This window comes from Protopterus annectens, chromosome 1.part2 (genome assembly GCF_019279795.1).
Source record: "Protopterus annectens isolate FY-2018-M chromosome 1.part2, PAN1.0, whole genome shotgun sequence".
NCBI classification, from domain to species: Eukaryota; Metazoa; Chordata; order Ceratodontiformes; family Protopteridae; genus Protopterus; species Protopterus annectens.
The window spans coordinates 1,202,710,773-1,202,731,723 of record NC_056727.1 but is presented as its reverse complement, the minus strand read 5'-3'; the positions used below and the strand labels follow the sequence as shown (position 1 = coordinate 1,202,731,723).

Sequence of the window (20,951 nt, the reverse complement as noted above, 5' to 3'; positions counted from 1 at the left end):
ACACAGGCACACAGACACACACAAACATTCATTAAGTGATACATCCATCTAAAAATCATCAGAAATAGATTATGTATAAATACATAGATAAATCAATAAATTCATTATCATTTCATTGACATCCCTAATGTAGTAAAGAATTATAATGTTATAATCATATTTAAAAAAATACATAAAACCAATAATTGAACCAAACTCGTACAACTGAATTATAAAAAACAAACATATCCTTCATTGTAAAGTATCACTTTAAAAATTTTAAAAAGTATAGATTGATTGCGTTACTTAACAAAAAGGACTGGTTATATACATTTTACATTCAAAGGTGGTGCTTTAAGTCAATGTAGTAATTTTTTAGATGAAAGCTCGCAACTGCTGTTTTTGTTATAATTTTGGTTTTATTAAAAAAATTCCATTAATGACTCAGCCTGCATGGTTCTTATCTGTTTTTTGACTGTAATGCGACACTAAACCACTGCAGCATATGAATAATTCATATTTTTTTCCCAGGATGGTGGCAGTTATTTGGTCATGAAGTTAAATTTGTTCCGTTTATATAACCTTGTATTTGAGAAATGCATCAATGAAAATGCATCTTAGATTTATTTTTATTGAATGCTAGTAAAGCTGTTCTGGTGAGAAATCAGTGGGTGAAGCCCTCAGTTTTAAATAAGCAATACCATGGAAGGGTTATCTAGTGAGAGCACATGCACTTATCAGGGAGGAACTAACAAAAGGCTCGGCTACTTGAAGATCCACACCACAGAGTTCAAGTTTATAAAATTACTTCATTGTCATTACAATCAAGGAGTTAAAAGGAAAATTATTTTACCTCTTTTCTGAAAGGGCAGGCTCACTTGAGAAACTTTCCCTTTTCAGTGACAACTCGTTAACACTGGTTAGGCAACATAATCAGCATCACACAAGATGCAAATAATGGTGGAAGGACTCGAACCCTGTATTCTTGACTACAGGAAGTAGTTTAGAGCCTTAGTCATTGCACTAGCTGCTAAACATTATATTGGGTGTCACATATGCATTATAAAACACTGGCATTAAGGATAACATGATGTAAAACAGGACATGCTCCATGCTACTAGTGTTATAACTTAATAAAAAATATTTAGAACAAAGGCTGAAGACTTTTACCACCTGGTTGGTATAAAGGGTGCTCAACACTTGCCATAAAATGTTAAGAAGTAGAGAGCTCCAGTAATGGTAACTGTTATTAATAACCTATGGACAGGTAGAACCAGCTAATCTCTGGAATACTGGAAAAAAGCAAGACTCCTCAGGCACCGTACAGCTCTTTGTGACAATAAGGGCCCTACAAGCATGTTTGAGATGTTGGAATGCCTATCTTGGGTGGCTTCTAAAACTGGCATCAGCACAGCTGCCATCTCTCATGGTCCCAGTTGCTATTACTGACATGCAAGTTTGTTTGTTTGTGTCTTTCGACTTTTCCCGGTTAGGGGTCGCCACAGTGGAACTCCGGTCCGCTAATGATTGTCAGTAGATTTTTACGTGCTGGCTTGCCAGGCCTAATGCACAACCTTCAACGAAGGAATGCCCATTCACGCATGTCACCACACAGAAGACGCTCTAACTGAGAATATAACGGGCAACGTCTAACTGTGAGGCGACAACGCTACCGCAGCACCACCACCGCAGTCATTACTGACATGCAAGTGATGATTATAATTATTTCTGTCCTGAAGATATATCAATCTGAGTTTCTCTCAAGAGTCCTATATGATCACTTGGAATATAATCACAGATTTGCTTTTATTTGTTGCCCATTCTGCTTCATTCTTTCCAGCAACTCCAGTATCCCTCATCAATCATCAAATCTCTGTGGCCCTCCTACTGTCCTTGGGCTATCTCCTTTCAAATGCAGACTCTCCTTCAGCCCTGGACTATGTTGATTCTAAGACTTGGTCTGATGTGGAACTTAACGGCATCCTGTAAGGTTGTGACATTGACTGCTTCCACGGGAGAATTTTTCATTTATGGCCTACCCTTTAGTATCCGTCTCCTGTGCATTCACCTATTCCATTCAAGGTCCATTCCCCTCTATGGGCCATACCTACATGCAAGGAATACCTGCACAAACACAGTCCACCATGAGATGGGTATACCCATCCTTCCTGTCAGTGCCTCAGATGCTCGAATAGCTAATCAAACTTGGGTCAGCTGACCCATAGTTATGGCTCTAGCCCTCTATGCCACAGTGCTGGCTATAATCACAGATCTTTTAGTGCATAGTGTGAATGCAGTAATTAAAGTGGGGCTCCCCCTCGCCTTTGGAAGCAGTGTTTGTTGATAACCATTCTTGAATGGAATAATGATCACCCACCTACAGACTCCTATAATACTACTTATACTACAAACAAGGATTATAAATGATTTATCATGATACTTGTGGGATGATTGGTGAATATCCACCCAGCTGCTTTGCATGTGGATTAATATGGATTTGATAAAGGCAAAACAGAGACTGACTGCACTCCATAAAGAGGCTACATTTCTCAGTCCTGATGCTAAGTCTGTTTTTGATAGCTTTATGGGATTTGTTTGGCATAGGATACACATCAAGTGAATGTAAATGTATTTACAGCAATTTCTATAAAATTACAAAGTCTTTAAAATAGTCAGCAAAGGACACTTCTGATTATTTTTTATTGATGTCTAAACTAATAGTCATCAGTTTGTTACTATCGAAACTGCAAGAGTTGTTTAGGTCTTTATGAAAGATCTGAATATGTTTTACTGGAAGTCAGTGGATAGGGACCATTCGGGACTTATACCAATATTATGTGGTACCAAACAGTGATATATTGAGGTGCTGGTTCAAAGTTTTAGGACTGACCAGAGGTAAAGTGATACCCCATGTAAGTTATAGCTTTATCCGCATGCTGTTCTTGTGACTCTTGCATCCCTATGGATGTCTGTACTTACAGTATAGAGGCAAATAGCTACTTTTGATATTTTTCTCTTGGAATTCATATAATTATGGGAAAATTTAAATGTTCTTACCACTTCAGAACTGAGAAGGTTGCCCATTATAGATGCTTGAAATTTCCAAGGAATACCTTGAGATAAAGTCATAATTAGAGTATTTTCTATCCATCTACTGTCTAAATCATTCATTCTATTAAGGTTCACAGTTGTAGCAAACTGAGCAGGGAAGACCAGATTCCCTGTCCCCTTCCACAGTATCCAGGTCATCCTGAAAGACCTTAAGTGTTCCCAATAAAAATTAGAGACATAATCAGTTCAGCATGCTGAGTGCTATAGGAATCCATTGGTGCAGAGATTAAGGTTACATGCTTTTGTTCCTGTGGTTCAGGTCTGATTCCCTCAGCACTTCATTTGTCTACAGCATGATTTTGAGCAAATAACATAAGCAGACATTGTTCTCAGGTCACCCCTGAAAAGTGACTGTGTGTCCATCAGGCCTACCTGGTTATCAAATTGGTATTGTTATTATCAGTGCCGTTTAGTCAAGCTGAGTTGCATGGTTTGTACTGCATTCTAATTTTTCACAAAAAAAAAGAGAAATACCTGAAATTGGAACAAAAATCCAAGCAAAGAACACATAACTGACCAGGAAGCCAAAGACTACAGGACTTCTTCTGAAGTCTATGTTTAGACGAAAACGCTCAACCATGAATTGCAGTGATTTTACCAATAAAGGATTATTTCGTTCTACAACAAATGTGAATTGGAGTGGTTTCTATCATTGTTGGATTAATTTACTGTGGTCTTTGACTTCCTGGTCAGTTGTTTGCTCTTTCTATTTTAATGTTTAATATACAGTATGACAAGATTTTGTCTGCATGAACCTGACCATTTTCTTAATATGGTTGTGTCATTGTTGTTTCACATAATGTTGTTTATCAGCATTCATTCAGAAAAGCTCTAGGGCTTCTGTATGTGAGGAATGTTGTATCTGAGCATCCTGCCATCTGACGTGTCACTGCTGTTAAGCAGATACCACTGAGAACATCAGTCACAAAATAACTGAAATGTGAGACACAAACCAAAGTATATCACAGAACTCAGAAACATGGTCAAAATTACTTAAATGGTTTATGTGATAAGATTCTTAGCTATGGATTTTTGAAACATTTTTAGATACTACAACTTTCTAAGCATAAAATATAAGTTTTGTTGAAAAGGACGTCTACACCAGAATGAAAGCCAAAAGCCTATGCAACAAATGATAATAAGTTTGCTCCAGTCAAAGCTGCAATCTCATATTCAGCCATCTTTGTGCATTGTGTAACCTCTAGGCCCAGAGCATCTACAACTACTTTAGTTCATTCTTAATTTCTGCAGAAATCTCAGTTTAGATGTGGGACAATCAGCTGGTAACATAGGACCATCCATGCTCTAATGACATATGATTGCCCATACACTGGTTACATACAATTACCCATATACATGTTACATGCAGTTGTCCATGACCTGTTGACATGATTACCCATGTACTGCTGACATATGATTACCTAAGCACTGGTTACATACAATTACCCATGTAACCATTATAGTTGCATGGAGTTGCCATATCCTGTTGGCATGATTACCCATGTACTGCTGACATATGATTACCTACACACTGTGCAGTTCCACTTGTTCAGTAAGTGCATTTACAATACCAGTTATAATATCATCTGTAATAACCATATAAAGTGGAAAGGTGGCAGTATTGCTTTAATATTTCCCAACAACTACCACATTTCCCTTACCAAGATTTAGTTCAGCAGAGCTTCTTATTCATCATCTTCTTTCGGCTGTTCCCATTAGGGGTCGCCACAGCGGATCATCTGTTCCATTTCTTCCTGTCCTCTGCATCTTCTCTGTCACACCAACCACCTGCATGTCCTCTCTCACCACATCCATTAACCTTATCTTAGGCTTTCCTCTTTTCCTGTTGCCTGGTAGCTTCGTCCTTAGCATCTTTTTCCCAATATACTCAGCATCCCTCCATAGCACATGTCCAAAACAATGTAATCCTGCCTCTCTGGCTTTGTCTCCAAACCTTCCAACCTGGGCTGACCTTCTAATATACTTATTTATAATCCTGTCCACCCTCATCACACCCAGTGCAAATCTTAACATCTTTAACTCTGCCACATCCAGCTCTAACTCCTGCCTTTTTGTCAATGCCACTGTCTCCAACCCATATAACATAGCTGGTCTCACTACCGTCTTGTAGACCCTCCCTTTCACTCTTACTGGTACTCGTCTGTCACAAATCACTCCTGACACTCTTCTCCACCCACTCCATCCTGCCTCTGCTCTCATCTTCACCTCTCTTCCATGCTCACCATTACTCTGAACTATTGTTCCCAAGTATTTAAACTCATCCACCTTCGCCACCACTACTCCTTGCATCCTCACCATTCCTCTATCTTCCCTCTCATTCACACACATATATTCTGTCTTAGTCCTGCTGACCTTCATTCCTCTTCTCTCTAGAGCATATCTCCATCTCTCCAGGGTCTCCTCCACCTGTTCCCTACTCTCACTGCAGATCACAATGTCATCTGCAAACATCATAGTCCACGGGGACTCCTGTCTGATCTCGTCTGTCAACCTGTCCATCACCATCGCAAATAAGAAAGGTCTCAGAGCTGATCCTTGATGTAATCCCACCTCCACCTTAAATGCATCCATCACTCTCACCGCAAACCTCACAGCTGTCACACTGCCATCATACGTATCCTGTACCACTCTTACATACTTCTCTGACACTCCTGACTTCCTCATAGAATACCACAACTCCTCTCTAGGCACCCTGTCATATGCTTTCTCTAAATCCACAAAGACACAATGCAACTCCTTTTGACCTTCTCTGTACTTCTCCATCAACAGTCTCAGAGCAAACATCGCATCTGTAGTGCTCTTTCCTGGCATGAAACCATACTGCTGATCACTAATCATCACCTCCCTTATTAACCTAGCTTCCACTACTCTTTCCCATAACTTCATGCTGTGACTGATCAATTTTATCCCTCTGTAGTTACTGCAGCTTTGCACATCACCCTTATTCTTAAAGATAGATACCAAAACACTTTTTCTCCATTCCTCAGACATCCTCTCACTTTCCAAGATTTCATTAAATAATCTAGTTAGAAACTCCACTGCCATTTCACCTAAACACCTCCATGCTTCCACAGGTATGTCATCTGGACCAACAGCCTTTTCATTCTTCATCCTCTTCATAGCTATCTTTACTTCCTCCTTGCTAATCCATTGCACTTCATGATTCATTATCCCCACATCATCCAACCTTCTCTCCCTCTCATTCTCTTCATTCATCAACCCCTCAAAGTACTCTTTCCATCTGCTCAACACACTCTCCTCCCCTGTGAGTATGTTTCCCTCATTATCCTTTATCACCTTTACCTGCTGCACATCTTTCCTAGCTCAGTCACTCTGTCTAGCCAATCGGTACAGGTCCTTTTCTCCCTCCTTAGTGTCCAACCTTTCATATAACTCTTCATATGTCTTATCCTTAGCCTTTGCCACCTCTCACTTTGCCATGCACCTCATCTTCTTATACTCCTGTCTACTTTCTTCATCTCTCTGACAATCCCACTTCTTCTTTGCCAACCTCTTTCTATGTATACTCTCCTGTACTTCCTCATTCCACCACCATGTCTCCTTGTTGTCCTTCCTCTGTCCAGGTGTCATACCAAGCACCTTTCTAGCCATTTCCCTTACTAGTTCTGCTGTAGTTACCCAACTATTTGATAACTCTTCACTGCCACCCAGTGCCTGTCTTAACTCTTCCCTGAACTCCACCTCACAATTACCCATTTTCAATTTCCACCATTTGATCCTTGGTGCTGCCTCACACTCCTCCTCCTCTTCTTGATCACCAACGTCATCCTACAAACCACCACCCTATGCTGCCTAACTACACTTTCCACAGTCACCACTTTACAGTCTCCTATCTCCTTCAAACTGGCCCTCCTACGTAAGATATAAACCACCTGTGTGCATCTTCCTTCACTCTTATGTCACCCTATGCTCCTCCGTCTTGTTAAAATATGTATTCACCACAGCCATATCCATCCTTTTCGCAAAATCCACTACCATCTGACCTTCTGCATTCCTTTGCTTAACACCATACCTACCCATCACTTCCTCATCCCCTCTGTTCTCTTCACCAACATGCCCATTGAAATCTGCTCCAATCACCACTCCCTCACCCTTGAGTACAGTCATCACCACTTCATCCAACTCACTCCAAAATTTTTCTTTCTCATCCATCACACACCCGACTTGTGGAGCATATGCACTAACAACATTCATCATTACACCATCAATTTCCAGCTTCATAAACATTGCTCTATCTGACACTCTTTTCACCTCCAAAACACTCTTAGCATACTGTTCCTTCAGCAGAGCTTCTTATTACTTTGATGAAAATAAACAAATACAAACACATGTGGTACTTTCCTTTACATCTGTCCTTGCAACACTACAGCTATCCTAGAAGATATCAATAGCATTTCCACAAGAAAAATACTACTAGCTGATGTCAGTATCCATTGGTTGGACATTACCTCGAACTCCCCTACATCTAGCATGAACTTATATGGTTTTATACAACTAATTAGTAGCCTCCCACATTATAGCAATACATCACATTCCTTATTAGACTGGATCCTACTATCAGATCCTAGTGAATTCACAGCCACAGTTACAATGGCAGACTCTCTCAATGACCATATCCTAACCTGTACAACCAGATGTTTCTCACATCCACTTAATCAGCATGTTTAGAAAATAATACTGAAACTGTTTAAATCTAAACAAATTCATTACTACACTATCATCTATTAACTGAAACATCCCAAAAATCATCCCTTTAACTGACGCTGTAAATGAATTCAATAGAACTCTCCTAAATTGCCTTGTACCTCCTAGATGGGACAAAATAAGAACAAATAATGCAATTTGGCCATCCAAAGGAGTAGAATGCTAATGCAGGATTCAGGAAAAGCATTGAAAGAATGGCAAAAATATACACCAGACTATCTCAAAAACTTCAGAATGCTCTGCAACCATACTAAAAAGCAACTAAATTAAGACAAAATCTATACTGTAATGACATTCAGAACAATAGCAAACATGACCATAAAAATTCTGGTCAGCCATTAAAGAAATTTTGCATCCCAGCCAAAAATTCAACCCTAAGCCCTCTCCCAATAACTCACCACTAGAAACTGCAATAGAATTCAACTCTTATTTCATATAGTATAGTGTCCCTAATCAAGGATTCCCCAACATCTAATCCTAACCCTGCACAACAGCCACATATCACCACATCCACTTTCACCTTCAAACCTGTACCCAGATCCTATATAAAACTACTCTTAAACAAAGTCAGACCAAGCTCTACTTCAGGTGATGACCTTCCAAATGAGTACCTTAAAATAGCAGCCAATAGCACTGCCTATCCTGTCTCAATCCTTATGAATAGGTAAGTTCAGGAATTCCATGTTCCATCTCTGGAAAAAAAAATCACACATCATCCCTCTATACAAAGGAGGAAATTCAGCAGACATCACTAACTTTAGACCTATAACAATCTTATCTCCTCTCTCCAACATACTTGAAAAATGTATTCAAAAACAATTGCTAAACAATTTCCTAAAGGAAGAACTCCTATTCCCCTCACACAACTTGGCTTCTGCTGCACTTCTAACCTTTATGGATACTGTCGATAAAGCTAGAGATAACAGAAAACTAGTCTCCTCCTTCTTTCTAGACTCAACTAAAGTCTTCAACACAATTTGTCAAAGCAAACGTCTACTTCAAATATCCTCATTAGGTCTCTGTCAGCCCACCCTTCTGTGGTTCAGAAACTACCCATCCAATAGGTTTCAGTCAGTCAAATGGCACTCCACCCTCTCTACCTCCCTGTCACTATTGGTGTACCATAAGACTCTATCCTTGGTCTCCTCATCTTTAAAATTCTTACCAGCACCCTCCACACATCCACACAACAAGCCTCCCGAATACAATACGCAGATGATGCCACAATGCGAAATTGCATAAAATACTCATCAAAAGCTAGGGATGCTTTACAAAGCCAAAAAAAATTCTCACAAAAGCAACTAAAACTATACTTGTTGCTACTTACTCTCCCCTTCATTGTTTTATCACACTCCTATCCTTACTAACCTCCAGATATCACAAAAGACAAAAATTGAACAATGCTATGATAAGGTGGCTAAATTTGCAGCAAATACCCCTTTAAAAATTCACAATGATATAGTGCTAAAAAGCCTAAACTGGTTAAATCTGGCCCATTAGCTAACATACAGAGCTTGTTACCAACTATAACATTATCTAGCATCCATCTGCTTGTGCAGCACTAAATACTATTCCACATAACTATGTTCCCAATTGGTCATTATGATCCAATGACCAAAAACTCCTCAGTGTCCACAAACCTATCAGATTTGCTGGGCACGGTCTGTACTCATACCATGTTGCTAAGGCCTGGAATTCATTACCTGTATCATTCATGTCAATACCCTCTCTCCAGTCCTTTAAAACTTCCCAGCCAAAATTTGTCTCCATTTTTGTTCAATCTCAGGATAAACTACATCCCTAAATATGAACAAGTACCTATTCATACCTTATAACTCCTTACTCTCCTGTCTTCACATACTTCGTAATTCAATCAATTACTCTTCCCTGACTCTATTTCTAAACATGCCATAACCCTGTTTTTCTCTCATTCCATATTGCAATTTTCTGTTATTGTTATTATACTAACTTACCTTTAATTTCTCTATAAACTGGCTACCATTTCTCTAAATATTAAATCATTGTCATATTAGTTGCATCTATTATTAACTAATGCTTTCACATTATGTCTAATTTGGTATAATTATTAAAACTGTTAGATGTTTTTGTATTATTTCTGAATATTGCAAAATTGTTGTTCTTAAAATGTTTTTGTAATACTTTAGAGCTTTCCTTTCCAGGCCTCTGCTGAAAACGGGTACCTACCTAGTCGGACTTTCCCAGTAATTAAATGTCAATAAATTCATAAATAAATTGCAGCCTACAATTTTTGAATTTTGAGAATTTATCTGAAATTATGAGGAAATCAGTTCCAAAGCTAGTCTTCATGGAGATGTTTTTAGTTTTTACTGGGTTTGTCTTTAATTGATGACATCACTAAAAGATAGGCAATTACTTGAGCTCAGAAGTTTGTGAGTAAATCATTGTCGTGTAAGTGATAAATGATGTCCACACTTAAGCGACTTCAGTTTCAGCAGAGTCAGACAATAATAGGTCCTACCACTAAATCTTACAGCAAGATGGGTACTCATGTTGAATGCTTGTTCCAACTTACGTTATAGAGTTGACAACACACCATTTAGTAAGTGGGCAGACTAAAGAAGAGAAAGAAAGAATAATGCATTAGTAGTAGGCATTTAGCAGATTCAAACAACATTTTTCTGTATTATGGCGACTATTATGCAGAGTACTTGGAGCTTTTCTCTCCAGGCTTTCTCTGAAAATGAATTGTGTTTGGGGAGAATTTCCAAGTCTGCAAACATAAGTAAAAAAATAAAGAAAGAAAGAAAGAAGAACATTTTTATGTCATTTGATGATTTTATTTATGTAAGGTGTGCTGCTTCTGTGATAGTGATCTTGTTTCTTCCCGATTGTTCCTCCACACTCTCCTTCCATCTTCTGCAATGTTGTGTAAAGTTGTCTTTCAGAACATAAAAGCTTGATTCATCTAAAGTTTCTCTCAGCATCAATTCCTCCAAGCCAGCATTTGTTTAGCACTTATCTTGTAAGGATAGCCTACTTCCCTATTAAATGGAATATACACTATGAACCCCTCTCAAACACTACAGAATTTACCTGCTGAGCTGAATTTCCTACCTTGTCAAAGTTTGAGGCAGACCTTGTAGAAAAATTAAGTATAGACAATCCTACCCAGCAGTGAACAAACACACTCTGACTTTGCCTTCTTTATTTTATCTGACTGCTTTTTTACCAGATGGTGTGCTACCATTTCGTATGTTAAACTCTCTTGCTCTCTTTCAGCTTTTCCCAGTTAGGGGTCAAAGTGGATCACCTTGTCCGCTCATGATTGGCAGTGGAGTTTTACAGTGTTGAGTTGCCAGCCCAGTGCCCAACTTCCACGGAAGGCACAAACATGCACGCACTCATGCATATGGCTAATTTTAGCATGTCCAATCGACTTGCAGCATGTCTTTGGGGATGTGGGAGGAAACCGGAGCACCCGGAGGAAACCCACATGACCACAGGGAGGACATGCAGACTCCGCACAGAAGACACCCCAGCCGAAGATCGAACCAGAGAGCCTCTTGCTGTGAGGTGACAACTCTAACTTCTGCACCACCACGGCCATCCCATTTCATATATTAGAACCAGTTTATATCACTGACTGGAGAGATTGAACTGTTATGAAATAGAATATAAAGGGAATTTTTCCAGAATTTAGTTTAACATTAACTGTCTTTTATTTCTTGTTGAATAGTCTATCTCAAACTGGCTTAGTGGCTCCCACTCGAATACAATCAAGTTGTGAGGTCGAAGGACTCCAATTCATTTCCCTATAAACAGATGATAGTGTGCTTCGAGCATCTGCTCTTCAAATTCTGCTTTTTACTATTTTTGTAAATCAAATGTGGAGTCACCTTAGCAATCTTAAATTATCCAGAATGAATATGACTCTCTTTTATCCTGATGTCTCTATCCTTTTTCCAGGCCAAGTTACAGGATAATTTTGCAAAAAATGGGATTCTGGATAAAAATATTGGCTTGTACTGAATGCAGTGAATGTAGAAAGAAGACTCTTCTGTACTACACAGGTCTAAATTCAATAAAATTAAGTTACATAGCCTAAAGTTCAGATTTAACAATGGTGATGTCAATGAATTAACATCTAATGTAAATGTAATTAGTGCAGTAAAAAAAAACAGATAGGTATTCTAAATGTGAATTACTTTGTCATTTATTAACCAGGTAAGTGGGCTGGTCTATGGAGCATTTTTAGGTATAACCCAGGAACAAGGCAAGGGTATTTATAGCATATATATATATATATATATATATATATATATATATATATATATATATATATATATATATATATATATATATATATATATATACATACACACACACACACACACACACACACACATATATATATATATATATATATATATATATATGTATATACATACACACACATATATATATATATATATATATATATATATATATATATATATATATATATATATATAGAGAGAGAGAGAGAGAGAGGGAGAGGCAGCTTAGTGTAGCCAATAAACTAGTATGTTTTGAGGATGACACTGGCATACCTGGAGAAAAGAATTCAGACATGGGGAGAACATGTGAGTTTCACACATACAATGGCTGGAGATCTGGGTTGAACTCGTACCCTGAAATTATCAGTTAAAGATCTTACCACCAAGCGACCATACTACTTACATAACAATGGTAGAATGTTAATATGAAATTATTGTTGGGTTCATTACTTTGTTTTGTAAATTAAAATGAGGGGCAACAGCATTCAACAATATGGCTGACTGTATGGAGAATCAATGTCTACTTCATAAACACGTTTTTATTTTCTTTTTGACTAAGGAAGCCAGAATTCCTGTTTGCTTTCTAAATGCTGTGCTCATGCATAGTTTTGACACTTCCTTATGACACATTTAAACCTGTTATAGGTGCAACAGTTAGTGTTCTCACCTCACAGCAAGAGGTTCCCCAGTTTGATTCTCGGCTGGGGTGCCTTTTGTGTGGAGTCTGCATGTCATCCCTGTGTTCATGTGTGTTCCTCTGAGTGCTCTAGTTTCCTCCCACATTCCAAAGACATTCAGTAGGTGGATTGGATACTCTAAATTGTCCATAAGTGTGACTGTGCATGCGAGTGTGTGGTGTGAATGATCTAACGTGGCAGGGCTAGCCACCCAGTAGTATAAACCTTGGCTCTAGATGACCATCACTGTTGAAGTGACATCTCAACCCCATGTACAAAGTTGGGAAAAAAGGGGTTGTGGATGGATCTTGGAAACAGCTCCATACCCAGAAGAAATGGAAGGCATTTCAGCTGTGTAGTCCTGTATCATTGTGGTGAACCTCTAGTTACTGAAGAAGGTAAAGCTTTGACCCAAGCACCAATTCTTTCTCCTCAGAAACTGTTCTAAAGAAAAGCTTGTGATCAGTTTTAAGGCATATGGAAGAAAGCAGCATAGATTTATGGAAGAAGTGCCTTGATTAACACATTATACAGAGTATATTTAGATAACTATGGCAGCAGAGAGTAAGTGAGAGGTGCGGACATCAGTCTAGACTTTCCGTAAGGCACATGAGACAGTACTTGATAAAAAGCAAGAAAAGAAGTTTATAGTGTTGGACTAGATACAAGCCTGGCAGCATAAGTACAAATTTAATCCAACAATGGGGTACAAAGACTGTTGCTCCTGGAGTATCACAGAATTTTGTTTTAGGTCTGGTAATGTATAAAGGAAGGAACTTTTTTCTTCTTTTTTTTTCTAAATGACTCCTAGCTTTGCATTATCAATAATATACATGATATGGGGTAGAAATACTAAAAACAAAAACAAATGACTAAGGCTGGCAAAATAGCCAGAAATAAGGCAATTTCTATTCAGTGCAAATAAAAACAAGCAATTCACCTGTGAAACAATTGCCCATCTGGGAGAAATAATAGTTGCAAGAAGAAAGTGAAAAGGATTTGAGGGGTAAACACATTCAGAAACATAAATAACACAAGACAGCAGAGCAAAGCTTAGGTGGGATACAAGAATGCATGGGAATAATATAATTGTAGTAACCCCACAGATCTACAGGCAAGGGCTAAACATGGCTTTACATTAAAAAAATTTGCAATGTGCATCTACAGCTCTACTTCCCCATTTAAATCCCAGATGCTTTCTTAAGAGGAATTGGATTTGGTTGCCTTATATAGTGCTTTTTTTAATGGAAATAAGCAAAACAAATGCCTTGAGTTTTTAAGGCAAATTATGTTATGTCCTACACAATTGGCATCTTTGTGGAACTCACAAAGCCAGACAGGCTGGCTAGTGACTGTGTTTTCATTGTTTTCTGCTTTTCAAAGAATATCTCAAATAAGTTAGTTGACAGTATAAAAAGCATAGGTTCGTCTCCTGAAAAAATGTCACAAGTACCCCTAAGTGCAGATTTATCAGAACTGTCTACAATATGTTTTTTATTCTTGCCTACTGAATGTCATCTTCCAATAACTGTCCTCCTCACTCATTGTGTCCTGCAGGTCCATTGAGAGAGAACTACACTAGCAAGATGAACACTTTGCTGTTAAGCATTATTTTAGTCACCAGCTTCATTAAACCAGGTAAGACTTGTCAAGGTGTCAGTATTAATCTTCCACATGGTTAAAATAAAGGGCTTGTTTTTGTGCTGTGTCACTGTTCTGTTGTAGGTAAGCACATTTTTAGTAGTGATGTGACAAAGTTATTTCACATTTTTAACTTACCTCTGCAAAGGTAGAATGCAACCCATTCTAGGCTAATTGCAATGTAGATCAAGTCAGAATAATCCCATGCTTTCCAGTTTGAATATTATTTTGGTTCATCTTTTATGAATACTATCACTATAAACATGTGGTGATATTTTTGTAACTAACAGTGAGCAAACAATAACCCCCTTGTGATGACCTCCATCTAGTCATCTTATCTTACTAAAACAGACAATGATGTTTTTGGAACCCAGCAACTGTGTAGCTGTGCGGGGCTATAAAGTTGGCAAACGTGCACACAGCACTGCAGCCAATGTACTTCTGCATTCATTATTGTAAACCACTTCCCTCAGCCTACCAAAGTACTGAACATTGCAGTCTGAGCTGGGTGTAGATGTCATACATCTAGGATGTTTAATAAGCCCCCTGGATAAACCTTTAAGTGAAAACACATCTGTGAATCAGATCAAGTGAAACTGGCTTCAGGCTGGTGCTACTAGTCATAAGTTGTGGGCATTTGAATAGTGTGACCACAGCCAAGCTGTTATAATATGATTATTTCACCAATATTTTAGTCTATGATCAGATCTGAGGATGAAATCCTGACCAGTGAAATGGTCGCAGTCTCCTTGACTGCCTATTTGAGTAAAACTCATATGACTTGTGTGCCTCTCTCTTGACAAACCATCTCCTATGGTTATTGTTCTACTTTTCAAACTCCTGAGGTGTACATTGTGGTATAATATGCTGTTAAACCAGGTGGAAGAGATTTTCAGATTTACTTATTACACATTTCAGCAATGGTATGAGTACACAGACTGCATCACTGTTACATGCCTTTATCTAAGTAGAACACTGGGTGTAATGCATGAGTCTTCCTACACACCCCTATAATGCATAGAATACTGTGGATGTGAATGACACAGGCTGTGTGAATGTCTTGATATCCTGAGCTGTAGGAGGAGTGCAGGTTTACCTTGGGGTTGGTGTGATATATTTATGTGTTTGTGTATGCCTGTGTGATCTTCTTCTTGACTGATATTAAAATGCTGTTTATGTTGGATTTCCTTGTTTACCAAATGGTTAATTAACAAAGATTCTGTTTATCTTTTTCAGGCTTTTGCTGTTCAAGTAAGTGGTACTTTTTTGTCTCTTCAAAACAGAAAAATATAAAAGGCATGCAGAAGCTTTGATTATAAATGTAAATAAAATATTTATTATGTTAAATAAAAACAAGAATGATGTGGAAGCCAGGTCCTGACATAAATGCTGCTACTGTAACATGAATTAGTGTTCTCATTCAATAACTGGTTTCATTCTTGACTAACTCACAGGATAGTGTTGGTATCTAGTCACCCTACCAATACTGTGCTTTAAATCACATTCACTGTATTTTGGTATTTTGTGGTACGCAGTGAGGTAACTAGTTTCCTGGCATTTGTGCTGCCTGCTTCTCCACATTTCCTTAACAACTTTGTATAACCACACTGATATTGGTATAACTGCATCATTATAGCACGCCGGTGAGACTGAAACCTTTCAAACAGTAAAGCAGACCCATGTTTAGCGGGCACTATGAAACAACAGTATCCTCCTTACCTGGATTCCAGCTACAAGTTTCTAAGGTACCCTGTATACTCAGCTATATTTTTCAGATTCTACTGCAACCTTTTTGAGTTTATGCTGCACAGTTCTGTTTTACAAGTGATCACAGAATTTATTCTATCAAATCTTAAGTATTGTTGACATAATGTACTCATCTGTTGTCTTTCCGAACTGAAGTCTTCCAGAGTGTTCAATCTGCAAAAATTACTTTTCAGAAAATATTACTGCTGAAGTATTTCTCATATATAAAGAACTTCTAATTGAGGGCACAGATGGTGTCCAGAGGTTACACAAACAATAATGTCATTCATAAGGAACAAGTTTGGTTCTGCTAGCTAAACACTAGCTAATGAAATAATTCCCCAGCACTATCTTTCTGAGCCATGGCATCTGCATTCCATCCACTGTATTCTCCCCATTACCTTAGCAGACTTGAAAACATTACGTTGTATATCAGGCAGTAAATCTAAAGCTATTTAACTAGGCTGGTACACTTTAGATGTGCCAATGTGTCTTAAATGATTTACTGAGATCAAAGCTGGGATGGTGTGAAGTACACTGAATTTGGGAAATTTTTTTTTAGCCCCATATATTGCATAAATTCCTCTGCAAGATTCAGCATGAGGCCTACAATCTATGTTCTGCATATAATATCTCAATATGTTCCTTCACATTCTTTGGGATTTGCCATGTTTTCTATAATTTCCCTAGTTAGAAACAAGAGAATGTCATGCTTGCTTGCATATGTACCTCTATTTTCTGAGATTTAAAAAAACAGATGTGGCCCTTATGTGAATATTTAGTAAAGTTATAGTGACTCTCTAATGGATATTTTCAACAGCAACAGGAAAGTGCACTAGTCATAGCAGAATAAGTAATAAATACAGGTTGTGGACAGTTTTGAGAACTTGATGAAGCATGCAGTCAAATACAAGCTTAAGTCTATTGTTACTACATTTTCACATACCTCATAAACTGTACATTTTAGTAGTAATTCCACTGTCATCACATTCATGTCATTGTCAGATCATCAGATTATTTAGTCCAGCTACTGCACAGGTGTCTCAGTCTACATCCAGAAGAGACTTACATCAAGGCTGGTTAAGCAGCACGATGCGTTAGAGCTTCTTCATGTCCAAATAACCATGAGAAGGGTCTGGAATGATATATTAGCTAGCTATGGGACTCCCTCTATAGTACAAGAAAGTCACATCTCCTGTCCACAGGAACTAGAAGCACTCAGTATTAAACACATTACCACTTTGCTAGGTGATCTAAACTATCCAACTATAGACTGGGAAACCTACACCACCACTAGTACACAAGCACAGACATTCCTGGACTTTTTCCAATACAAACACCCTGGAGCAATTAGTCAAAGTGCCCATTAGTGGGAATAACATCTTGGATCGTGTCCTAACTAATATGGGAGCATCTTGCACTGTCCTTTGCATATCTTCATCACTAGTTAGGTCTGACCATAAAGCAATCTCCTTTGAAATAAAATTGAAACCAGAGATCCCTTCCACCTAAGGTACTTTTAGAAATTTCTTTAATATAAACTATCTAGGTCTAAGTGATACTGTGGCATGCTTCAAATCCCCACCAATCCCAGTTAACTCCACTGAATATGCAGAAATGTATATCACACTAGCATGTAAATAGCTGCATAGATGCAGCTGTATCCCATAAGAACAAGTGCAGGGCAATCACCAGAAAGAAGCTCACATGGTGAAACCATAATATCATCAAGCTTTTTAACAAAAGGAAAATAATTTTGGCCAAAAGTAAGAAGAATAATTATCAGAATGTTAGAAACCTTGTCACTGGAATAAACAAACAACTCGGGAGCTTAATAAAATCCACTAATCTCAAGTCTGAGGCTAAAATAGCTACCCAAGCCAAAGACAATCACAAGGCATGTTTTAGTTATGTTAGTAATCTTAAAAGTACAGTGTAGCAATGCACTGAGCTTATTGTGAATGTGGTATTATCTATACCGAGTTTGAAGATAAAGTGAACCTACAGGCCAATAAATTTAACACTAACTTTACCCCTCTCTTTCCTCCATCTGTCCCTCAAGATAAACCTGAAACTGTCTTGCATCCAGCTGTCACACAAGACCAAGTCCTAAAAGTGCTATCAAAAGCTAAAAGTAGTACATTGATGGGTCCTGACAATATCCCTGGATGCATCTAAAACAGCATGAAGTATGATTTAGCCACACCCCTCCCAACATTGTTCTTCTGGTGGTCTTAGCCTCCATACAGGTTTTGTATCAAGCAAATGGAGAGCACTTACCTGCAATAAAGTAGTATCTTCCACAGACCCAGACAATTACAAACCCACATGTCTTACCAACTTTATATGCAAGGGCATGAAAAGATTTATCATGGAACTAATCAATAAGGACATAGGGAACCTCCAAACACTGGACCCATCTCAGTCTGGATTCATAAGGGGCAGGTCACACTTACTCAAACTGGTGGATTTTTTTGAAAAGGTCACCAAAGCAATGAATGAAGGCAAAACAGTCCAAACTGCATACCTTGACCCAGCCAAAGCTTTTGACACAATTTTCCACTCATGTATAGTGGAAAAGCTAAACAAACTATGAATAAACTCCTATGCTACCCACTGGATTACCAAATGGCTCACAGATATGACACAGAAAATCAAAACAGGGGAAGTTACCTCCACACTGAGACCAGTCACCAGTAGAATCTCCCAGGATTCTGTGCTGGGACGTCTCATGTTAGGCATCTACTTTTCTGATGTGAAAACAAATACCAAATGGCTCTGACAGACTAAGATTGTAGATGGCTGCAAGCTAGGAGCAGTCATTGAATCCCCAAATAACTTTGCCATCCTGCAGGATGGTTTGTCCCAAATAAATAACTGCTACCAAATTCATGGACTGAAGGTAAATGCCAAAAAAATGCATTATTGTATCCTTTGTTAAGTCATCTATTCCAGGCAACTACCATATTAACAATAGAGTCTAAGAGTTGACCCAGTTGTTCCAGATTTGAGAACTTATGCAGACAGTTATGTTACTTTTGACCAACCTTATATATTCCATAGATTATAAACAAAGGGATTGTGTCTAGATCTAGGGATGTCACTGTCCCCTTTTATTCACCTCTCATTAGGCTAATCATTGAATATAATGTCCCTTTTTCATATATTTGTCTGGACACATCCAAAAAGTGGAATGCCTACAAGGATACAAGGTCTAAACAACATATCTTACATGGACTGACTTAAAGCCAAGTCACTATACTCAGTATCCTACAAACTGCTAACAGGTGACCTGTGTCTGGCATACAAGGCATTCTCCAACCCAGTACTGATGGATTTACTGCACATCAATAAGTCAAATGGCACCAGACATGCTTGGTCTAGGGATATAAACCTCTTCTTCCTCATCAACAGAATGGTTTGGTGGGATAGGTATATCTCGCAAAAGATACTGCTGCTCTGGAATAGACTCTCTATCCACATAAAACAAAGTTAATCTCTGACAATATTGAAGCACAACTTGGATCTGTTAATGGGAAGCAGAATATATACCCCAGGACTACCTGGGGTACCCCTGTATTTTTAATGGACAGAGGCAGCTCCTAAATGTTTTATCCCATGAATGTGTCCTGTCAAATTATCTATAGTATGATCCTAGTTATTTTCATTAGGGGTAATATATAATTATTGATCATAGGATTGGTAATGCCAATTTCTAACCCAATGGGGTAGGTTAATTTGAGCACAAAAAGGGAAATTGGCTATGGTTAAAATGGTCTTCAAGGACAGCTAGCCTAGTACTTACCTATGAGACTATCAAATTGTACCATCATAACATCCTAATCATTGTTAGATAATCAAATTGCTATGGAATCTCACCAACATTATTTCCTTTGTTGGCCAGGCTGGTCCCATTAGGTTCATATCCTGTTTTCAGGGGAGACCTAAGGTGAAATTTATATTACTAGGCGATATTTGGCCATGACATCAGAGAACTTCCCCTACTCCTTTGTGTACAAGGATGCTGTTGGTGGTGATACTTCCTGCTTCCAGTGTGAGTGTGGAGGGAGCTCACAGAAGCAGGGACCAGTATGGAAAGCAATGGTGTGTGCAACTATGTTGCAGAGAGTAGAGAAAAGGATGGTGGAAAAAAGTGAAGGCAGTTGAGCCTTCACAAGAAAGTTTACAATTAGGGGATATACTAAGTAATACAGAGGAGGGGAGGAGGACAGAGATGAGATGGTGGTTATGCAGAAGGAATCGCAAGTGAAGCAGTTTGAGCCTTCACAATATACTGAAAGGCTGTTTCAGCTAAAGTTGTTCGAGGGAGAGGCTGAATCACAATTGGAGTGTATTGTTACAACCCTTCAGTCAGGGGGGTTGTGGGATTTTTATTTAAAAGATTTAATCAAGCAGAGCAAACCAGAAGTGAGAAGGCAGTGTCATGGGGTGAAATAATGGAGGGAATACGAGAAGAAGTAGAAGATATAAGAAGAGAAAGGAAGACGTCATATGTACAAACTGTAAGAGAGGGAGAAAAAAAGAGAACCGAAGAAAATTGAGGTGAAAAGAAAGTATAATATAAGAATAGGCAGTAAGAATGAAAGGGAGCTTGATAGGTATGAAATATGGGATAATGTTATTTCACCACTGAGTGTTGCTCCGAGAGATCTAAGAGCATTAATTCACATTAACAAAGACTCAGACTTTTTTTTTTGAATCAGGACAGTATATGGAAGAACTTCTAGAACAC

The 20,951-nt window shown here is 38.4% G+C and overlaps 1 protein-coding gene across 1 annotated transcript in view; it reads left to right on the top strand.

The window, feature by feature from the left end:
* The window catches only part of LOC122792286 (uromodulin-like), a 360,676-nt gene that overhangs the window by 23,262 nt on the left and 316,463 nt on the right, over positions 1-20,951 (top strand). Inside the window, exons 2-3 of the mRNA XM_044060058.1 lie at positions 14,369-14,449; positions 15,689-15,703. Of these exons, the coding sequence (XP_043915993.1) occupies positions 14,398-14,449; positions 15,689-15,703 (67 nt within the window). The 5' untranslated portion in view covers positions 14,369-14,397. The remainder of the gene's footprint in view (positions 1-14,368; positions 14,450-15,688; positions 15,704-20,951) is intronic.